This window comes from Cydia fagiglandana, chromosome 1 (assembly GCF_963556715.1).
Source record: "Cydia fagiglandana chromosome 1, ilCydFagi1.1, whole genome shotgun sequence".
In the NCBI taxonomy this organism is placed as follows: Eukaryota; Metazoa; Arthropoda; class Insecta; order Lepidoptera; family Tortricidae; genus Cydia; species Cydia fagiglandana.
This window is the reverse complement of record NC_085932.1, coordinates 16,776,572-16,790,484: the sequence shown is the minus strand read 5'-3', so window position 1 is coordinate 16,790,484 and position 13,913 is coordinate 16,776,572. Positions and strand designations below refer to the sequence as shown.

At 41.5% G+C, this 13,913-nt stretch overlaps 4 protein-coding genes across 15 annotated transcripts in view; 2 read left to right on the top strand and 2 right to left on the bottom strand.

Moving 5' to 3' along the window:
- Positions 1 to 7,307, bottom strand: part of LOC134665447 (dynein axonemal heavy chain 2) — an 82,690-nt gene extending 75,383 nt beyond the window's left edge. The window contains exons 1-6 of one of the 3 annotated variants that reach the window (XM_063522433.1): positions 6,809 to 7,307; positions 5,311 to 5,742; positions 4,941 to 5,222; positions 4,194 to 4,788; positions 3,715 to 3,802; positions 3,155 to 3,271 (exon numbers count right to left, since the gene is read on the bottom strand). In XM_063522433.1, the coding sequence (XP_063378503.1) occupies positions 3,155 to 3,271; positions 3,715 to 3,802; positions 4,194 to 4,788; positions 4,941 to 5,222; positions 5,311 to 5,742; positions 6,809 to 6,887 (1,593 nt within the window). In that variant the 5' untranslated portion in view covers positions 6,888 to 7,307. The remainder of the gene's footprint in view (positions 1 to 3,154; positions 3,272 to 3,714; positions 3,803 to 4,193; positions 4,789 to 4,940; positions 5,223 to 5,310; positions 5,743 to 6,808) is intronic. The other 2 variants (XM_063522425.1, XM_063522437.1) reach the window with 2 other exon arrangements.
- The window catches only part of LOC134665842 (protein croquemort-like), a 407,398-nt gene that overhangs the window by 223,026 nt on the left and 170,459 nt on the right, over positions 1 to 13,913 (top strand). The gene's annotated exons all lie outside the window — the stretch shown is intronic.
- LOC134665943 (RDS/peripherin-like protein xRDS35) lies at positions 7,409 to 13,146 on the top strand. 2 transcript variants are annotated; one of them, XM_063523012.1, is made up of 9 exons: positions 7,409 to 7,487; positions 8,477 to 8,659; positions 9,469 to 9,678; positions 10,371 to 10,463; positions 10,758 to 10,858; positions 11,278 to 11,377; positions 11,581 to 11,727; positions 12,279 to 12,416; positions 12,646 to 13,146. In XM_063523012.1, the coding sequence occupies exons 2-9, from the start codon at positions 8,498 to 8,500 to the stop codon at positions 12,769 to 12,771; spliced, it is 1,077 nt and encodes a 358-aa protein (XP_063379082.1). In that variant the 5' UTR covers positions 7,409 to 7,487; positions 8,477 to 8,497; the 3' UTR covers positions 12,772 to 13,146. The 2 variants fall into 2 exon arrangements, with proteins under 2 accessions (XP_063379082.1, XP_063379074.1); XM_063523004.1 differs by lacking the exon at positions 7,409 to 7,487 and having other exon boundaries at positions 8,320 to 8,659.
- Positions 13,140 to 13,913, bottom strand: part of LOC134665398 (muscle-specific protein 300 kDa) — a 204,405-nt gene continuing 203,631 nt past the window's right edge. For all 9 annotated transcript variants that reach the window (XM_063522347.1, XM_063522371.1, XM_063522355.1 and 6 more), the window contains one exon: positions 13,140 to 13,820. In XM_063522347.1, coding sequence (XP_063378417.1) covers positions 13,604 to 13,820 — 217 coding nt within the window. In that variant the 3' untranslated portion in view covers positions 13,140 to 13,603. The remainder of the gene's footprint in view (positions 13,821 to 13,913) is intronic.

Sequence of the window (13,913 nt, the reverse complement as noted above, 5' to 3'; positions counted from 1 at the left end):
TTCCATCTGTTCCCTGCGGAGATAAATGGGAATACATCCGAAAATTGTGTGTTCCCATTTGTCCCCACCCCGAAAAGGTGGGAAAATTGGGAAATATTTACATGCAAATCCTATTCCATCTGTTCCCTAGGGGTATAAATGGGAATACATCTGAAAATTGTGTGTTCCCATTTGTTCCCACCCCGATAAGGTGGAAAAAATGGGAAATATTTACATGCACATCTTATTCCATCTGTTCCCTGCGAGGATAAATGATAAATGGGATTACATCCGAAAATTGTGTGTTCCCATTTGTCCCCACCCCGATATGGGGGGGGAAAAATGCGAAATATTTACATGCAAATCCTATTCCATCTGTTCCCTACGGGTATAAATGGGAATACATCCGAAAATTGTGTGTTCTCATTTGTCCCCACCCCGAAAAGGTGGGAAAATTGGGAAATATTTACATGCAAATCCTATTCCATCTGTTCCCTACGGGGATAAATGGGAATACATCCGAAAATTGTGTGTTCCCATTTGGCCCCACCCCGATAAGGTGGAAAAAATGGGAAATATTTACATGCAAATCCTATTCCATCTGTTCCCTGCGAGGATAAATGGGATTACATCCGAAAATTGTGTGTTCCCATTTGTCCCCACCCCGATAAGGTGGGAAAAAATGGGAAATATTTACATGCAAATACTATTCCATCTGTTCCCTGCGTGGATAAATGGGATTACATCTGAAAATTGTATGTTCCCATTTGTCCCCACCCCGAAAAGGTGGGAAAATTGGGAAATATTTACATGCAAATCCTATTCCATCTATTCCCTACGGGGATAAATGGGAATACATCTGAAAATTGTGTGTTCCCATTTGTCCCCACCCCGATAAGGGGGGGAAAAATGGGAAATATTTACTTTCAAATACTATTCCATCTGTTCCCTGCGGGAATAAATGGGAATACATCCAAAAATTGTGTGTTCCCATTTGTCCCCGCCCCGAAAAGGTGGGAAATATTTACATGCAAATCCTATTCCATTTACGTACAAAAATGTCCCCCTGTCAACTTTCAATCGAGATTTAATCGATAATTTATTCGATTAATATTCAGATTAATGCAATTTCAATCTATGTTAGGTCGACTAAATTAATCGCGATTAAAATATGAGTATTAACTTTTTTTATTCCACGGCATGGCTCTTACACTTTGAGAATATCTGAAAACGAATGAACACAAGGAGCCATTTTGCAAATCCAGTAACTTTGTTATTACTTTTGACAGCGCGTGTCATGTGTCAACACAGAGTCGACACAAAGTCGAAACATTTGCGACTACTTTGTGACTGCAATATTTCTCAGCCTTAAACCATATTTATACATCATAATTAACAAGTTTCGTAGTATGTAAAGCGTTATTTCTGTTATTTAAGTATAGTATACGCCTCGAAGTACTAAAAATGCATCAAATAATATAGTTATGAACACAGGCACTGAGAAGTAAACAATTTCATTTCCGGCTAAACTAACGCTACGTCTTACGTAGGCGAACAACGCGCGAACGCGGCGCGGCGCGGCGCGGCGAAATCAATCCTTTGATGCCCATAGAAGTGTCCTACGTAAGCGATCTCGTTGCGAACGCGGTGCGGCGCGATTTGCACGCGAATGTCAGGCGCCGCGCCGCGTTCGCGCGTTGTTCGCCTACGTAAGACGTAGCGTAAAACAATGTGCCCCGCGACCAGCCCCGACGCGAGAGGCGCGTTGATTATATTACACTTAGTTTATCAAATCACTCGAGCAGTTTAATTCCCCATAATAATTTAAGTCCTATTGTAATATAAATGCAAACAATATATAATTACGTCTTGTAATCCGTTTTAGAGATGGCGTATTAATGTCACTTATTTTTATTTAAGCATTTTTCCATCTGACAGTTTCCATTTGACAGGAACAAAATGAACGAATGAACGAATGATTTTGGCATAAAGTAGTCGCAAACCCGAAACAATGTGTGCACACTACTGGAGTCAGTTATGTAACGCTGCCATACATGACCCAAAATTTTTTTATTAAGCTATGAGCTTCATCACATCTGATATTTGAGTAATTCTAAGCATTTCTAGCGTGAAGTGGGGGGGAGGGTGGGGTACAAAGACGGCCGCCATCCGTCATCTTTAAAAAAAATCTACTCTGATCCTGGTGGGTACTAGGGCAAGTTTGGTATCATTTTCGTATAAACCAAAGACGTAGAATTCATTGCTGATATTTGTTTTTTCAATTTCATAGTAATTTTACAAGAAAAACGTAAAAAGGTGAAAAATTTGGTTGGAGATTTTTGCTACGCGGAGCCGAAACTACAAAAGATAGAAAGTTGAAATTTGCACACTAGATTACATTTATAAAGTGTACAAGAGATAAGAAGCGATTTTGAGAAATTCAACCCCTAAGGGGGTTAAAAAGGGGATGAAAGTTTGTATGGGGTTCAAGTTTTATTTTAAGCTAGGAATTTGAAACTTCGTAAAACGATATATTATTAAAATACAAGAAAACTAATTTCAGCGTTTTTGAAAATTCATCCCCTAAAGTGGTGAAAAAGGAGTTGAAAGTTTGTATGGATATCAAAAAAATTTTCGAACGCGGGACTTGAATCTTTGTATTTGGGGATATTATTAAAAGACAGGAAAAGTAATTTCAGCGTTTTGTAAAATTCATCCCCTAACAGGGTTAAAAAGGGGTTGAAAGTTTGAATCCATTACAAATCCGAGTAGACACACATTTCTTATTGCCTCCCAGGCTTGAAATGCTTAGAATTACTCAAGGAACATATGTGATGAAACTCATAGCTTAATAAAAAATTTTTGGGTCAACTTTATAACTGCTTCCGCTACACGGCGACCACACTTTATGTCACTTTGTGTCATGTGTCGACCCTTCCCCATTTCTGGTAACTGTGTCGACACGGCGACGACTCTGCGACTGGAATTGTGACCGAAACAGACGGTGTCGACACAAGATGTGTCAACACCGCGTCGTAACGGCGACTAGAAATGGTTGTATGGGTTCCGGATTCAGCGATACATGACATAAATATTATGCAGGTTCTAGGTATTGAACGGTAACCCTATTACAAATTAAAAGTAATGTGTGTTGGAAGTAAGATGGTTGCGGTACCTCGATGTCTTTCACGACTGTGCGGAACTGTAGTATCTCGTCATACCACGACGGAGCCTGCACGTCGAGGATTGTCCCTGACACTGCCTGCACATTTTGCAGCGCGTCAAGGAACATCTAGACAGAACATTCAGAATATGTTAGTTTATTTATAGCATTACAGTTTCCGTGTTTGTCAAACAATAGTTAGTTACTTGTGCAACAAGAGAATAGTATTTTGCTGCGAGTGCTATGGATCTCGAACGAAAGATTCTAATTTGGAATCGAGGGGCTTCAAAGCAAGAGGTGCAAATATCTTTGGTCTCGTGGTGCACACGCAGCACGCACTAGCAACAAGAATTCGAAAGGATTTCAATCACATAAACTTTTATAAATTACGACATATTGTAAAGGCCTTATTATACTCGTATTATGTAGTTTTATGATAATTCAACAAATGAGACGACCACCACAAGCGTAAGCAAAATATTCAATTTTGCTCATTGGTTTCGCGCAACACAAAAATAACGCTTGTGCGAGGTACAATAATGCTACTGTCGACTAATTTTTCTTTCTTTTACCTGTTCTATATGGGCGCATTTTTGTTCAAACTGCTCGCCGCGTGCACCGCCGAATATAGGCTTCGGAACCGGTTCCAACTCATCAATTCTGTAGGTAAAATTAAGATTAATCTTGTGTTCACATCACATCAAGCTGAAAGAAATGCTTTTAGCACAGAGGAGGAAGATGCAAGGCAAGTGATCCTTCCAGGGTCCATATTATGTACATAAATATACTCTGAACTATATTGGCAATAAATGCTTTTTTTTTACTGGTCATACCTATATATAGTTGGTAATACCGAGCACGGGAAAACTCCCAGAAAGGTTGACCGATGATCAAAGCAAGGACGAGGGAAATCTTGCCTTTATAGGAAGATGGAGAGCACAATTTGAACAACTTTGTAGGGTAATGTGTCTCGTGTAACGATTGTACCAAGAGTAAGACCTGTACACCAATGAGAGCAATAAAGATTCTATTCTATGATGATAATCCTTACCTTCCAAAGATAATCATGCAATTGCATACATCGATCATATCAAAGCACCTTTGTACAAATGAGTCTATATAATTGAAGATGTATCCAGTATCCAAATTCCATGAGTTCGGCAATTTTTCACTGTGAGCTTCTGCCATGACGTCGTATATTTCTCTATACTTCTTGCAACAGTCTATGCACTTACTAAATTCTCCCAAAGCCTTTTTTGTTTCGCCATCAAATAAATCGTTGAGATTGATGTAATTTCTGCAGAGAATTATGATCTGGTTGCTTAAAGCCTTAAATAGATTAGTGATTCTAGTTTCTGAACTATAGTATGGGGATTCCATCCATATGAATCTGAAGAGGTTTATGATATGCGGTACATGTATAGAGATTTCATCTGGGTCGACCACACATTCTAACACAGCGCAGGGCTGCTTGATGACTTGAAGGTATTCTATGTTCGACTTAGCTTCTCTGATTTTCTGTAAGATATCGTCACATAGTGCTTGGAACTGGTGAATAAAGGTAGAGTGTGTTGTAACTAAGATTTTAGTTATATGTCTGACAGCTGGATTTTTTATCTGGTACAAAAGAGCGCTTAGGTTTTCATCTGTAAACAAAATGTGTTTAATGTAGAACCCTTAATTTTTTTTCTCCCCTCTGTCTATCGCAACAATGTACCTACTGGTCATTTTACGACACATACCAATCAGAATGTTTTGCCACGCACTATTCTACTAAAAATACGTGTAACTTATTTACGTCTATAAATCCAGAAGTCATATTCATCGCTGGGGCACAGCAACTCCTTTTGCGAAGCCACCGATGCCGTGTCCTCTAAGCACGACTTGATCTGATGCGTCCAGTACACCACGACGCCCTCCAGTCGCTTCACCAGCTCCCGGTCCGTGCTGGCCTTCTCGAAGGTCAGGTGTTGGCCTTCACGAGGGATGTACAGCACGGTCAAACCGAGCATCTTGAAGTACATGTCTGTTAGTTTGGCTAGGAATGTGTGAATCTGAGAGCAGAACTCGCTTTTAACACCTGTAATTTAATATGAAGAAAAAAATCTAAAAAAATATCTCGTCATTTTGAATGTAAGTACTTTAGGTAGAGACTACATGATACTTACTTTCGGGCCACGTGGTAATAGCGAAAAAATACGGTGCATACATCGTTTCCAGAACCTGTATTAGATTAGACTCTACAGAGTCCACGAATGACCCAAACACTATTTCTTCATGAAACGTTTCAGGCTGGAAAATTAAATCAGGCTTTCTGAGAAAATACGTTAAATCGTAAACTGGAGCAAAGGGCATATCACTGGTAGCCTTGAGTTTAGTTCCACTAAAGTAAATGCAAAGCATAAGAGCTTTTGTATCAAGTATCCAATCTTCTATGCCTTGCTTGACGTCATCAGTCCAGTCGGAATCTCTCAAGTCGTATAAAGTTGTCATCTTCATGATGTAGTCTATAATCTGTTGTAGTTTTTCCGGTTCATATTTCGGTTTTTCTAGAAGTTTGGCAGCTAATTCTCTCTCCAGTTGTAACAGCCGTTCCCTTTCTGAAAAAAATCAGAAACGTTAAACTTAGCTACAAGGACCTATGTATTGTTCCTGTTTATACAGCCCCTGCTCAGATTATCAAATTAAAAACCTCCGTTACTACCGTCTGGTAAGTCACTCAAGTTCTTAAAAATCGGCTAAGAGCATGTCGTGCCATGCTCAGTATAGGGTTCCGTAATTACCATTCGGTCAGAATAGGCTAAACGGGGCTATTAATACCTAAGTATCATATACCTTACAATTACAAGAAGTGGCGTAGCGTGAACTAATCTAGCCGTGGGCACAGAACAAATAATAGTACTAGGTACAGAAGACTCACTCTCTAACAAAACGCGTTTGTCACGATCAGCACAGATATGGCCGCTAGATGGCGACAGCGCCACGCGCGGCTTATGGCAAACCCCAAAATTGGGGCCGAACGGATGTACTTTTAGCTACCTGTAGCAAAGCGACGAAATCGCGAAGTGAGCCACGCCTGCCGTGGGCGAAATCGCATCTGCGAGGCCCTTTTGTTTCACAGTACCCGAAGGTGCCTCGCGCGAGGACCCCCTTTGGGCGCGAGGCCGTGGGCTACGCCACTGCTTACAAGTGTAATTTAAGGGAGTACATAACTTCGTAGCGCTTTGTACACGTAGGTATTTAAGAACAGAAGCAATAACTCGAAAACGGCTGGATCGATCATATTCGCAATAGTTTTCATTGAATGTATTTGTTAAGTTTCAAGATATTTTTCTAATTTTTCGATCCATGATTCATAATTTAGAGGTGGGTCAGGTGGGAGCTTTGGCTGCAAGCCGTGAACTTGACATTGATACTTCGCACCAATAAACAGGGGCTCTTGTGCTGCCCCCTACAGTTAACGCATAATAAGCGTTAACGAAGCAAAACTAACTCGGAACCGCTTGATTAGCGGTCAAGTGTATTATTCACTGATGTACATGTAAAACTGATATACCTATATGTGTGATGATATATGTGATTTTTTTGAATCATTGCGTAATATTCAAATCTGTATGTATTTTATATCTATTAATAAATTATAACCATCATAAAGAACCCTCTTACCTCTTTCGGCTTCAGAGTCATAGCTCATGTCATCGCTCCAAGCGACTTTTTGCCGCTTTTTTTTTCCTTGGTCGCCCATATTGGTAGATTAATTAATTGACCACTATTAACTTAATGTCACTTGTTTAACTCACAGTTATAATAAATTATTTTAAATACACTAATGCATTATGGTTGTCATGTTTTCCGCCGTACGGAAAACAAATGACAATTATTTATGATGACATTGGTTTTTATCAATAACATAACATGTAGGTCTTTTCTTCGAATAGCAACCAGTATTTAGTAATATCCTTTAATAAGTTTAATACCTAATTTATATTTCGATTTTCTTTCGTTTTTCCTGTTACCAATATTAATGTTTCTAATTTAAACAGTGTAACTTATTTGATGCGTACATATTGATTATACGCAGGTAGGTACACGTTGCGTGGTAACCTAATAACTAGGAGTTTGTTTAAAAGACGTCCCACACTTTTACTATAGGTACTCTTTGGACGTCGCGCGTCGCAGCCAATCATGGCGTACCTAAATATCATGCCCTTAATTTATATGATTATATTTATAAGTAATAAGTGTCAGCTATGACAAATGTGACTAATTGTCAACGTAAACTTGTTTATACAATATTTACTAATAACGAATCTAATAATTAGATTGATAAACTTAAATGTAAAAGGTTTGTGCATATCCTTCTTCATATATTTTATTCTAATCAAACCAGAGGCTACGTTAATGTGTGCATATGAGTTACTTCAATATCAAGATGTGAATCAATCCTATTTATTAGCGTGAAGATCAGTGGCAAAGATTGCGTAAATCTCAACCCTTGATATTAATTATTCTGTAATAAATTCGTCTGAAGCGGAGTTCATAAGTGCTTGGATAGGATAGCTAAATACGGTTAGCTAGAGCAACGATACAAGTGGTCCCTTTCATTGCAGTCATTGCAGACAAGTGAACGGGTGATTATCTCTACAGTAGGTAGGTATTTAATTACTTAGATACATCAGCATCACTGCACTGGTGGTTGTATTAATCGTGGGTTCGACATCCGGCTCGTACCAATGAGTTTCATAGAATTGATGTATGAAATATACATACATAGTTTGACTTATCAGTTACATTACCAGTGGCTGCAGATGCAGTTATTTCATATTTAACATAGCGAGGCACCCTGACTAATTTTCTCGCGGTAAGTAGTCTTCGTAAAACCTGTGTTACAGAGTTGTTACCTACTAAAAAGCGCTATGAATTAAAAAAAAAATACTGCTGGCTGAATCTACTGCTCCTTAATAATTTCGGTGCCAGGCGCCCCATTTCCAGAACAAAATGAACACACATACGTGTTCTTGGCAGTGAATGTGTTAGCAGTTAATGTGGGTGCTTGCTTCCAGAGGCCACCGTAATACTAACTGCTATAGAGTATCTAAAGCATTTAAACGAGCAATTCTTGTTTATTTATACTCGTATATAAAATATATATATTTCGGGTATCTCGGAAACGGTTTTTATGATTTCGATGATGCTATGTGGGGGTTTTCGGGGGCGGTAAATCGATCTAGCTAGGTCTTATCTCCGGGAGAACGCGCATTTTTGAGTTTTTATGTTTTCCGAGCAAAGCTCGGTCTCCTAGTTATTAGTGGTAATGTAACAGGGCACTTGCAGAAGCAGCATGCGCCGGCATGCATGGCTTGGGGCCTGTTCGCGTTTAGCCGAGACGGCCGCCACCGCCTGGCCGGCGTGCTGCGCGCGCTACTCATCGCGCAGCTCGTGGTCTCGCTCTGCATGCTGATCTTCTGCTACAACGCTTCGCATAAAGTCATGATGCTGCTCAAGGATATTCATAAGGTAATAGTCGGGGTCCCTTTGTTTCCCATAAAGTTTTAAGTCATAATGTATTGTTTGTCATATTATCGTTAGTCATAAAATTGAAACCGTTAACTTTTCAGGATTTTCCTAAGGTTATTCTATAGATAGGTTAGGTTAGGTTAGGTTTGTTTTATGGCAATCCTGAAAAGTTACGCGTTTCTGAGAAAAACCAATTATGACTAAAGAAAATTCGGACAAACAATACATTATGACTTAAAACTATTTGGGAAACAATAGAGACCCAATAGGACTTCAACATCTTTATCATATTATACACCTACTCATGTTGATTTCTTATACGTGTACGTACGCAGTAGCGTAACTAGGCGTGGGCGAAGTGGGTCGTCGCCCACGGCCTCGCGCTCCAAGGGGGGCTTCGCGCGAGGCCCCTTCGGGCACAGTGAAAGAAAGGTCCTCGCAAATGGGACTTCGCCCACGGCTAGATTAGTTCACGCTACGCCACTGCATGTACGTGTACACGTACTTCCTGTACATACTGTGCGTTTAAGGTACCTACCTACCCTCAGAAAATGACAAACGCGGGCTGCTTGATTAAAAAGGTAGGTACTTTAAAATAATTTGGTACCTCCTCAACTCTAATAAGATTAGCTGATATTGTAAAGCGCCTACTTTAAACTGGGAATGCGCCGTTGCATAGAAATGTCTAAGTAATAAAGCGAAAGTCTAAGTAAGTAAGTAAGTATACAGGCAACCGCCAGCAGTCGCTCTCACTCTTTATGCAATGGATGCCGTCCAGTTGACTGGCATACTTTATTTAATTTGTCCAGGTAGCAGTGGTTCTTCTCCACGGCCTCATAATATTCCAAGCGTACGCGATGAAGCTGCACTACACTAGCGGGCTGCGACTCGTCTCGTGGCTGCTCAAGTTCTCGCACTGGTCGCGCTCGATTAAACTCTGCCGCGTGTGGCTCATCAGTGGCACGCTGATCGCGCTCAACGGCTTAGTGGTGTACAGTGCGCTCAACGGGACGCTTCAGGTGTGTCACTTGTTCAGTACAATTTAGGTAGCTAGGTATTCACTACTTATACCTATAGCCACAGAATAAATACATAATAGTGCCTTCTACCGTACATACTTAAAGGAAACTTCCTACAGTTCCTACACATCCGAAGTTTGACAGCGGTTCAGGATCGAATCATGGTTGAACCGATGGTCTATTTAGGGTTGTCAAAATTCTAGCCATTATCTTATCTAACTAACTTCTAACTTCGCAAACTCAGTGTAACCTCTTACTAATCAGCTGAACTTAAGCCAAGATAGGTACTTTTTCGTGCTTCTATATAAATAAATGTTTAATAAAAATGGAAACTATAGGTCTAGATTAAGAGAAGAAACTGTAACAATATTTTTTGTATGACCGTTTGTTTCATATTTAAATAAATAAAAATAAATTATCTGTAGTCGTGGACGCAAAGGGACTTCAAGTTGTGTCAACCCTAATAATTGCTGGGCTGAACGGAGCCGAGTTTGCCCGAAGGGAAGAGTTTCGCGCCCCTGCTATAGCCTACTTAATCATTTCGTGCAGTTTTAACAACACTTATATCAACGCAGTTAGGCGAATGTAGTATGCCTACGCGGTAAAATGTCCCTAAGCCTCTATTACCTCTATAGGCACCTGTGTATTTATGAAGTGGGCGGACCTTTTACTTAATAAATATTTCTTTGTAGGCTTTGACCAAAGAACTCTCCACATCGTTGCGAGGCGGAATAGCGCAGTACCTCACGGAGCCTACTTGGAAACGTCTTCTAGATACCATTCAGGTATATATCTTTTTGTGAGAGTTTTTCTGTGTAGGTATTTAATGTAAGACTGACTAAGTGACTGACTGTGTATAGTAGCATTTGCTAAGCTGGCGATTGAGGTGTTCAAAATGATCTTGCTTGACTCGACTTTATTGTTAAGACAGTAAGAGCGCGTCAATGTAGGTAATTTTGAATATCTCGCCCGCTTAGCAAGTTCTGCTGCTGACTGTACCTATCTATAATAAGAAGTGGCAGCTATGTAGGGTTTTATAGATTTTTATTTAAACATCATGACTTCATGACTATTTATAGGTGGAGTTAAGCTGCTGCGGCGCGGACGCCCCTAACGACTGGCACGAGATCCCATGGATCAACATAAACTTCTTCAATGAACAATCCGACACTATTATGATGTAAGATTAAGTTATTTTTGGTTAGGTATTCAATCAATTCGGTACATAGTTAAAGTTGTCTATACAATAAATTTCAATTGATGACGTAAGATTCATTCATTGGGTTTCTTAGAACAGTGAAGATCCAAAGAATTGAGATTATAGGTCATCTTTTTTAAACCCACACAAAACGGAGACAGTAATTTGTGAGTTAATGGTGTAGGTAAGGTTGTTTGTGTGATTACAAAAAATGCTCAATGCCCAAATAAATTAATTTACTAGAGAGTTTCAGTAAAATATTTGTGATTTAGCAGCGATGGTTTGTAATTGGCACTGAAGACAAATTTTCCGCACCCATTTGAAAAGTTGAACACCATAAGTAACATCAAAATAAGTTTTATTAAATGTGGTTTTGAACCAATCTCTGTTGACCGTGTCAGGATTGCTGGTGCTGACGGCAAGGTGGTGCTTCCAGTATCTCCGTACTCGTGCTGCACCCCTCGAGTGCTCGCCGCCTGCTATCACGACCCTTTGCAGCAGGTACCTACCGAACTGTTCTATAACATATATGCGTTTAAGTAGCTACCAACTTCATAGAGTTTCATTGAGTATTAGTTTTCGAATTGCCTTACGGTGTACCTTAAGGTCTACCTTACGTACACCCAGCTACAAAAGTCCATACCCGCTTTATGTTGTGTGTGAATGTGCATCTTGCTAATTATAAATCCTTCTGCCCCTTGCAGTCGGAATGGCGCGAAGTTTGGGAGGAAGGCTCTCCGCTACTATCTGCCTCGCTCCACACGCGCGGCTGCGTCGAGGCCGTGCGCACTCCGCTCACTAAAGCTCTCCTGATACTACACATTCTACATGTGTTGATAGTGCTGTTCCAAGTAAGTGAGACAGAAGGCCGATTACTGTCGGACTGCTGCTAATGCTTGATCTTACTTTTCCTTTTCGACGCCTTGTCAAATGCAAAAGCTGGGGGGCTACCGCGAAAACCGAAATCCGCAAATTGCGGGGATCTTTCTCTTTTACTCCAATGAAGGCGTAATAAGTGTGACAGAGAAAAATGCCCGCAATTTGCGAACTTCGATTTTCGCGGTTATAGCCCTGTCATTCGGACGCCACGTCACCGAAGTGTCAAATCTGAAATTGAACTTTATGCATAGGCACGCAGGTCTGTGTTGCTTTGTGGTCTGTGACGGATTAATCGGTCAATGGCGTTGAACCTACGGTGCGGATATATCGGTCATTGGCGGCCAAAAAGTTAATTATATGACAACCTGACATATATAACTATGGTTAATAAATCTTCTATAACCTCCTGTTATTTGATGATCCAATGAGCTACCAATAAAAACTAGAGCCTACTAAATAAGAAATTTAATTAGACTACGAGACTGCCGAACCCGACGAATTTTCTAACAATATTGAATTGCAGGTATTCATCGTAATATTGACTCGGTTGCTCGCTACCAGCGCGGAGGACGCGGTGCTGCACGGGGACTGCGACGGCGTCGGACAGGGCTACATCTTCTGGAGGGCGCCCAACGAACGTATACGACGCGATCTAAGAGAGGTAAGACTTAAAGTGAACTTGTAGAAATAACGAAGGCGCTTATCGGATATGCGGTATAGCTTGTAAAATTATTGGTTAAATGAGAGTTTTCAGAAAATAGTGTACCGCTCCCCTCCCATCCTAGTCCACGGGCTGGCTACGCCTTTGCCTACTTGTTTTTAGGTTAGAACTAGTAGGTACCTACGGAGTTGAGCCATATTAATGATAGTCACAACCATACTTTCTGCAGCGGGCACCCTCGTCACTGTCGCTGATGGGCAAGTGTAGCACCTGCGCGTTGCTGCTGGACCGGCAGCGCTGCGTGCTGTGCGTGCGCAGCCCGCACGCCCACCGCGCCTGCTTGCACCGTCCTTGATCACGCCACGCCACGGGTGTTCCGGGACGAAACTCGAGTCAGTTGCATATATCTGCAGCTCGACGTTTGTCCATCGCTGATATCTGCGTCACATTAAACTAAAGTTTTACATGTCTACGAGTCAGTTGTTAAATTATCGAATCCCATACCTAAGCTTGTCCGCGCTAAAGTACCTAAGTGGAATCTAGATGAATTCAAAGATAACCGCTATTGTGATTGTTTCTCAGTGTGTTCATGCTACGAATACTTTATAGTTAGAGACTTGAATATACGTAATTAGCTAACGGATAAGTAACAGGAATTAACCGTAAAATTTTTGTTCGTAAGTAAATATTTGTACATAAGGTTTGTAAATAAAATACTTGACGTAATCAATTGCAAAGGCTTTATTTGACTTTATTGTACACAGTCCTTACAAACTAAGAGTGATTTAAGTAACAACGCGCGAAGCAGGTCCGTCGCCTTCGATACAAATTCATATAAATAATAACGGGGACGCCCGCCCGCCGATGTCTTTCATCAATTTTAAATAACAAATATACAAAAGGGTATTTACAAGCGGCGGGCGGAGCACCGAGTGGAATGTGGGGCGCTCACGCCGAGTTTCCCACGAAACCGGCCAGAGCGCGGCGGCATATCCGAGCCGGAAGAAACGAAAACCAGAAGCGGGTAGTCAACTCAAAAACCGCCATTTCCGAGTTCGCGACCCCCTTAAGTTTTCGTAAGTCGCCAGGTAAGGCTAAAATGAAAAATGCCAGCCCGGCCTGTTTGAGCCGGCGTTAAGTTTTAGAGCGGGCGTGCCGCCCGGGAGCGGGTGGCGTCGTGTCGTGGATCAGAGCGGCGGCGGGCCGTCGGGGTAGCGCAGCACGGGCTCCAGCGCCAGGCCGGGCGTGCGGCAGTCGGAGGAGGCGTGCGGCGCCAGCGCGGCGGCGCCCAGCAGCAGCAGCAGCAGCGCCTGGAACGGCAGCGACGCGCGCGCCACGCGGCACACGAACCGCAGGCTGCGCTGCAGCCGCGACAGGTCCTCGTCGTCATCAGTTACGACCACACTGTCGAACATACGGGTACCGGTTAGTTCGCCGGTAATGTTTACTTTGGGAGGAGTTCAGAGCTGATCTGATTTATGAAGTTAAGGAAATTAT

What these genes read in the sequence shown, in the direction of transcription:
- LOC134665943 (XM_063523012.1), top strand. Translation starts at nt 8,498, where the DNA reads ATGGCTTGGGGCCTGTTCGCGTTTAGCCGAGACGGCCGCCACCGCCTG. An exon ending in CGCTCAACGGGACGCTTCAG is followed by an intron (nt 9,679 to 10,370) that starts GTGTGTCACTTG and finishes ATTTCTTTGTAG; the next exon opens with GCTTTGACCAAAGAACTCTC. An exon ending in TGTTGATAGTGCTGTTCCAA is followed by an intron (nt 11,728 to 12,278) that starts GTAAGTGAGACA and finishes ATTGAATTGCAG; the next exon opens with GTATTCATCGTAATATTGAC.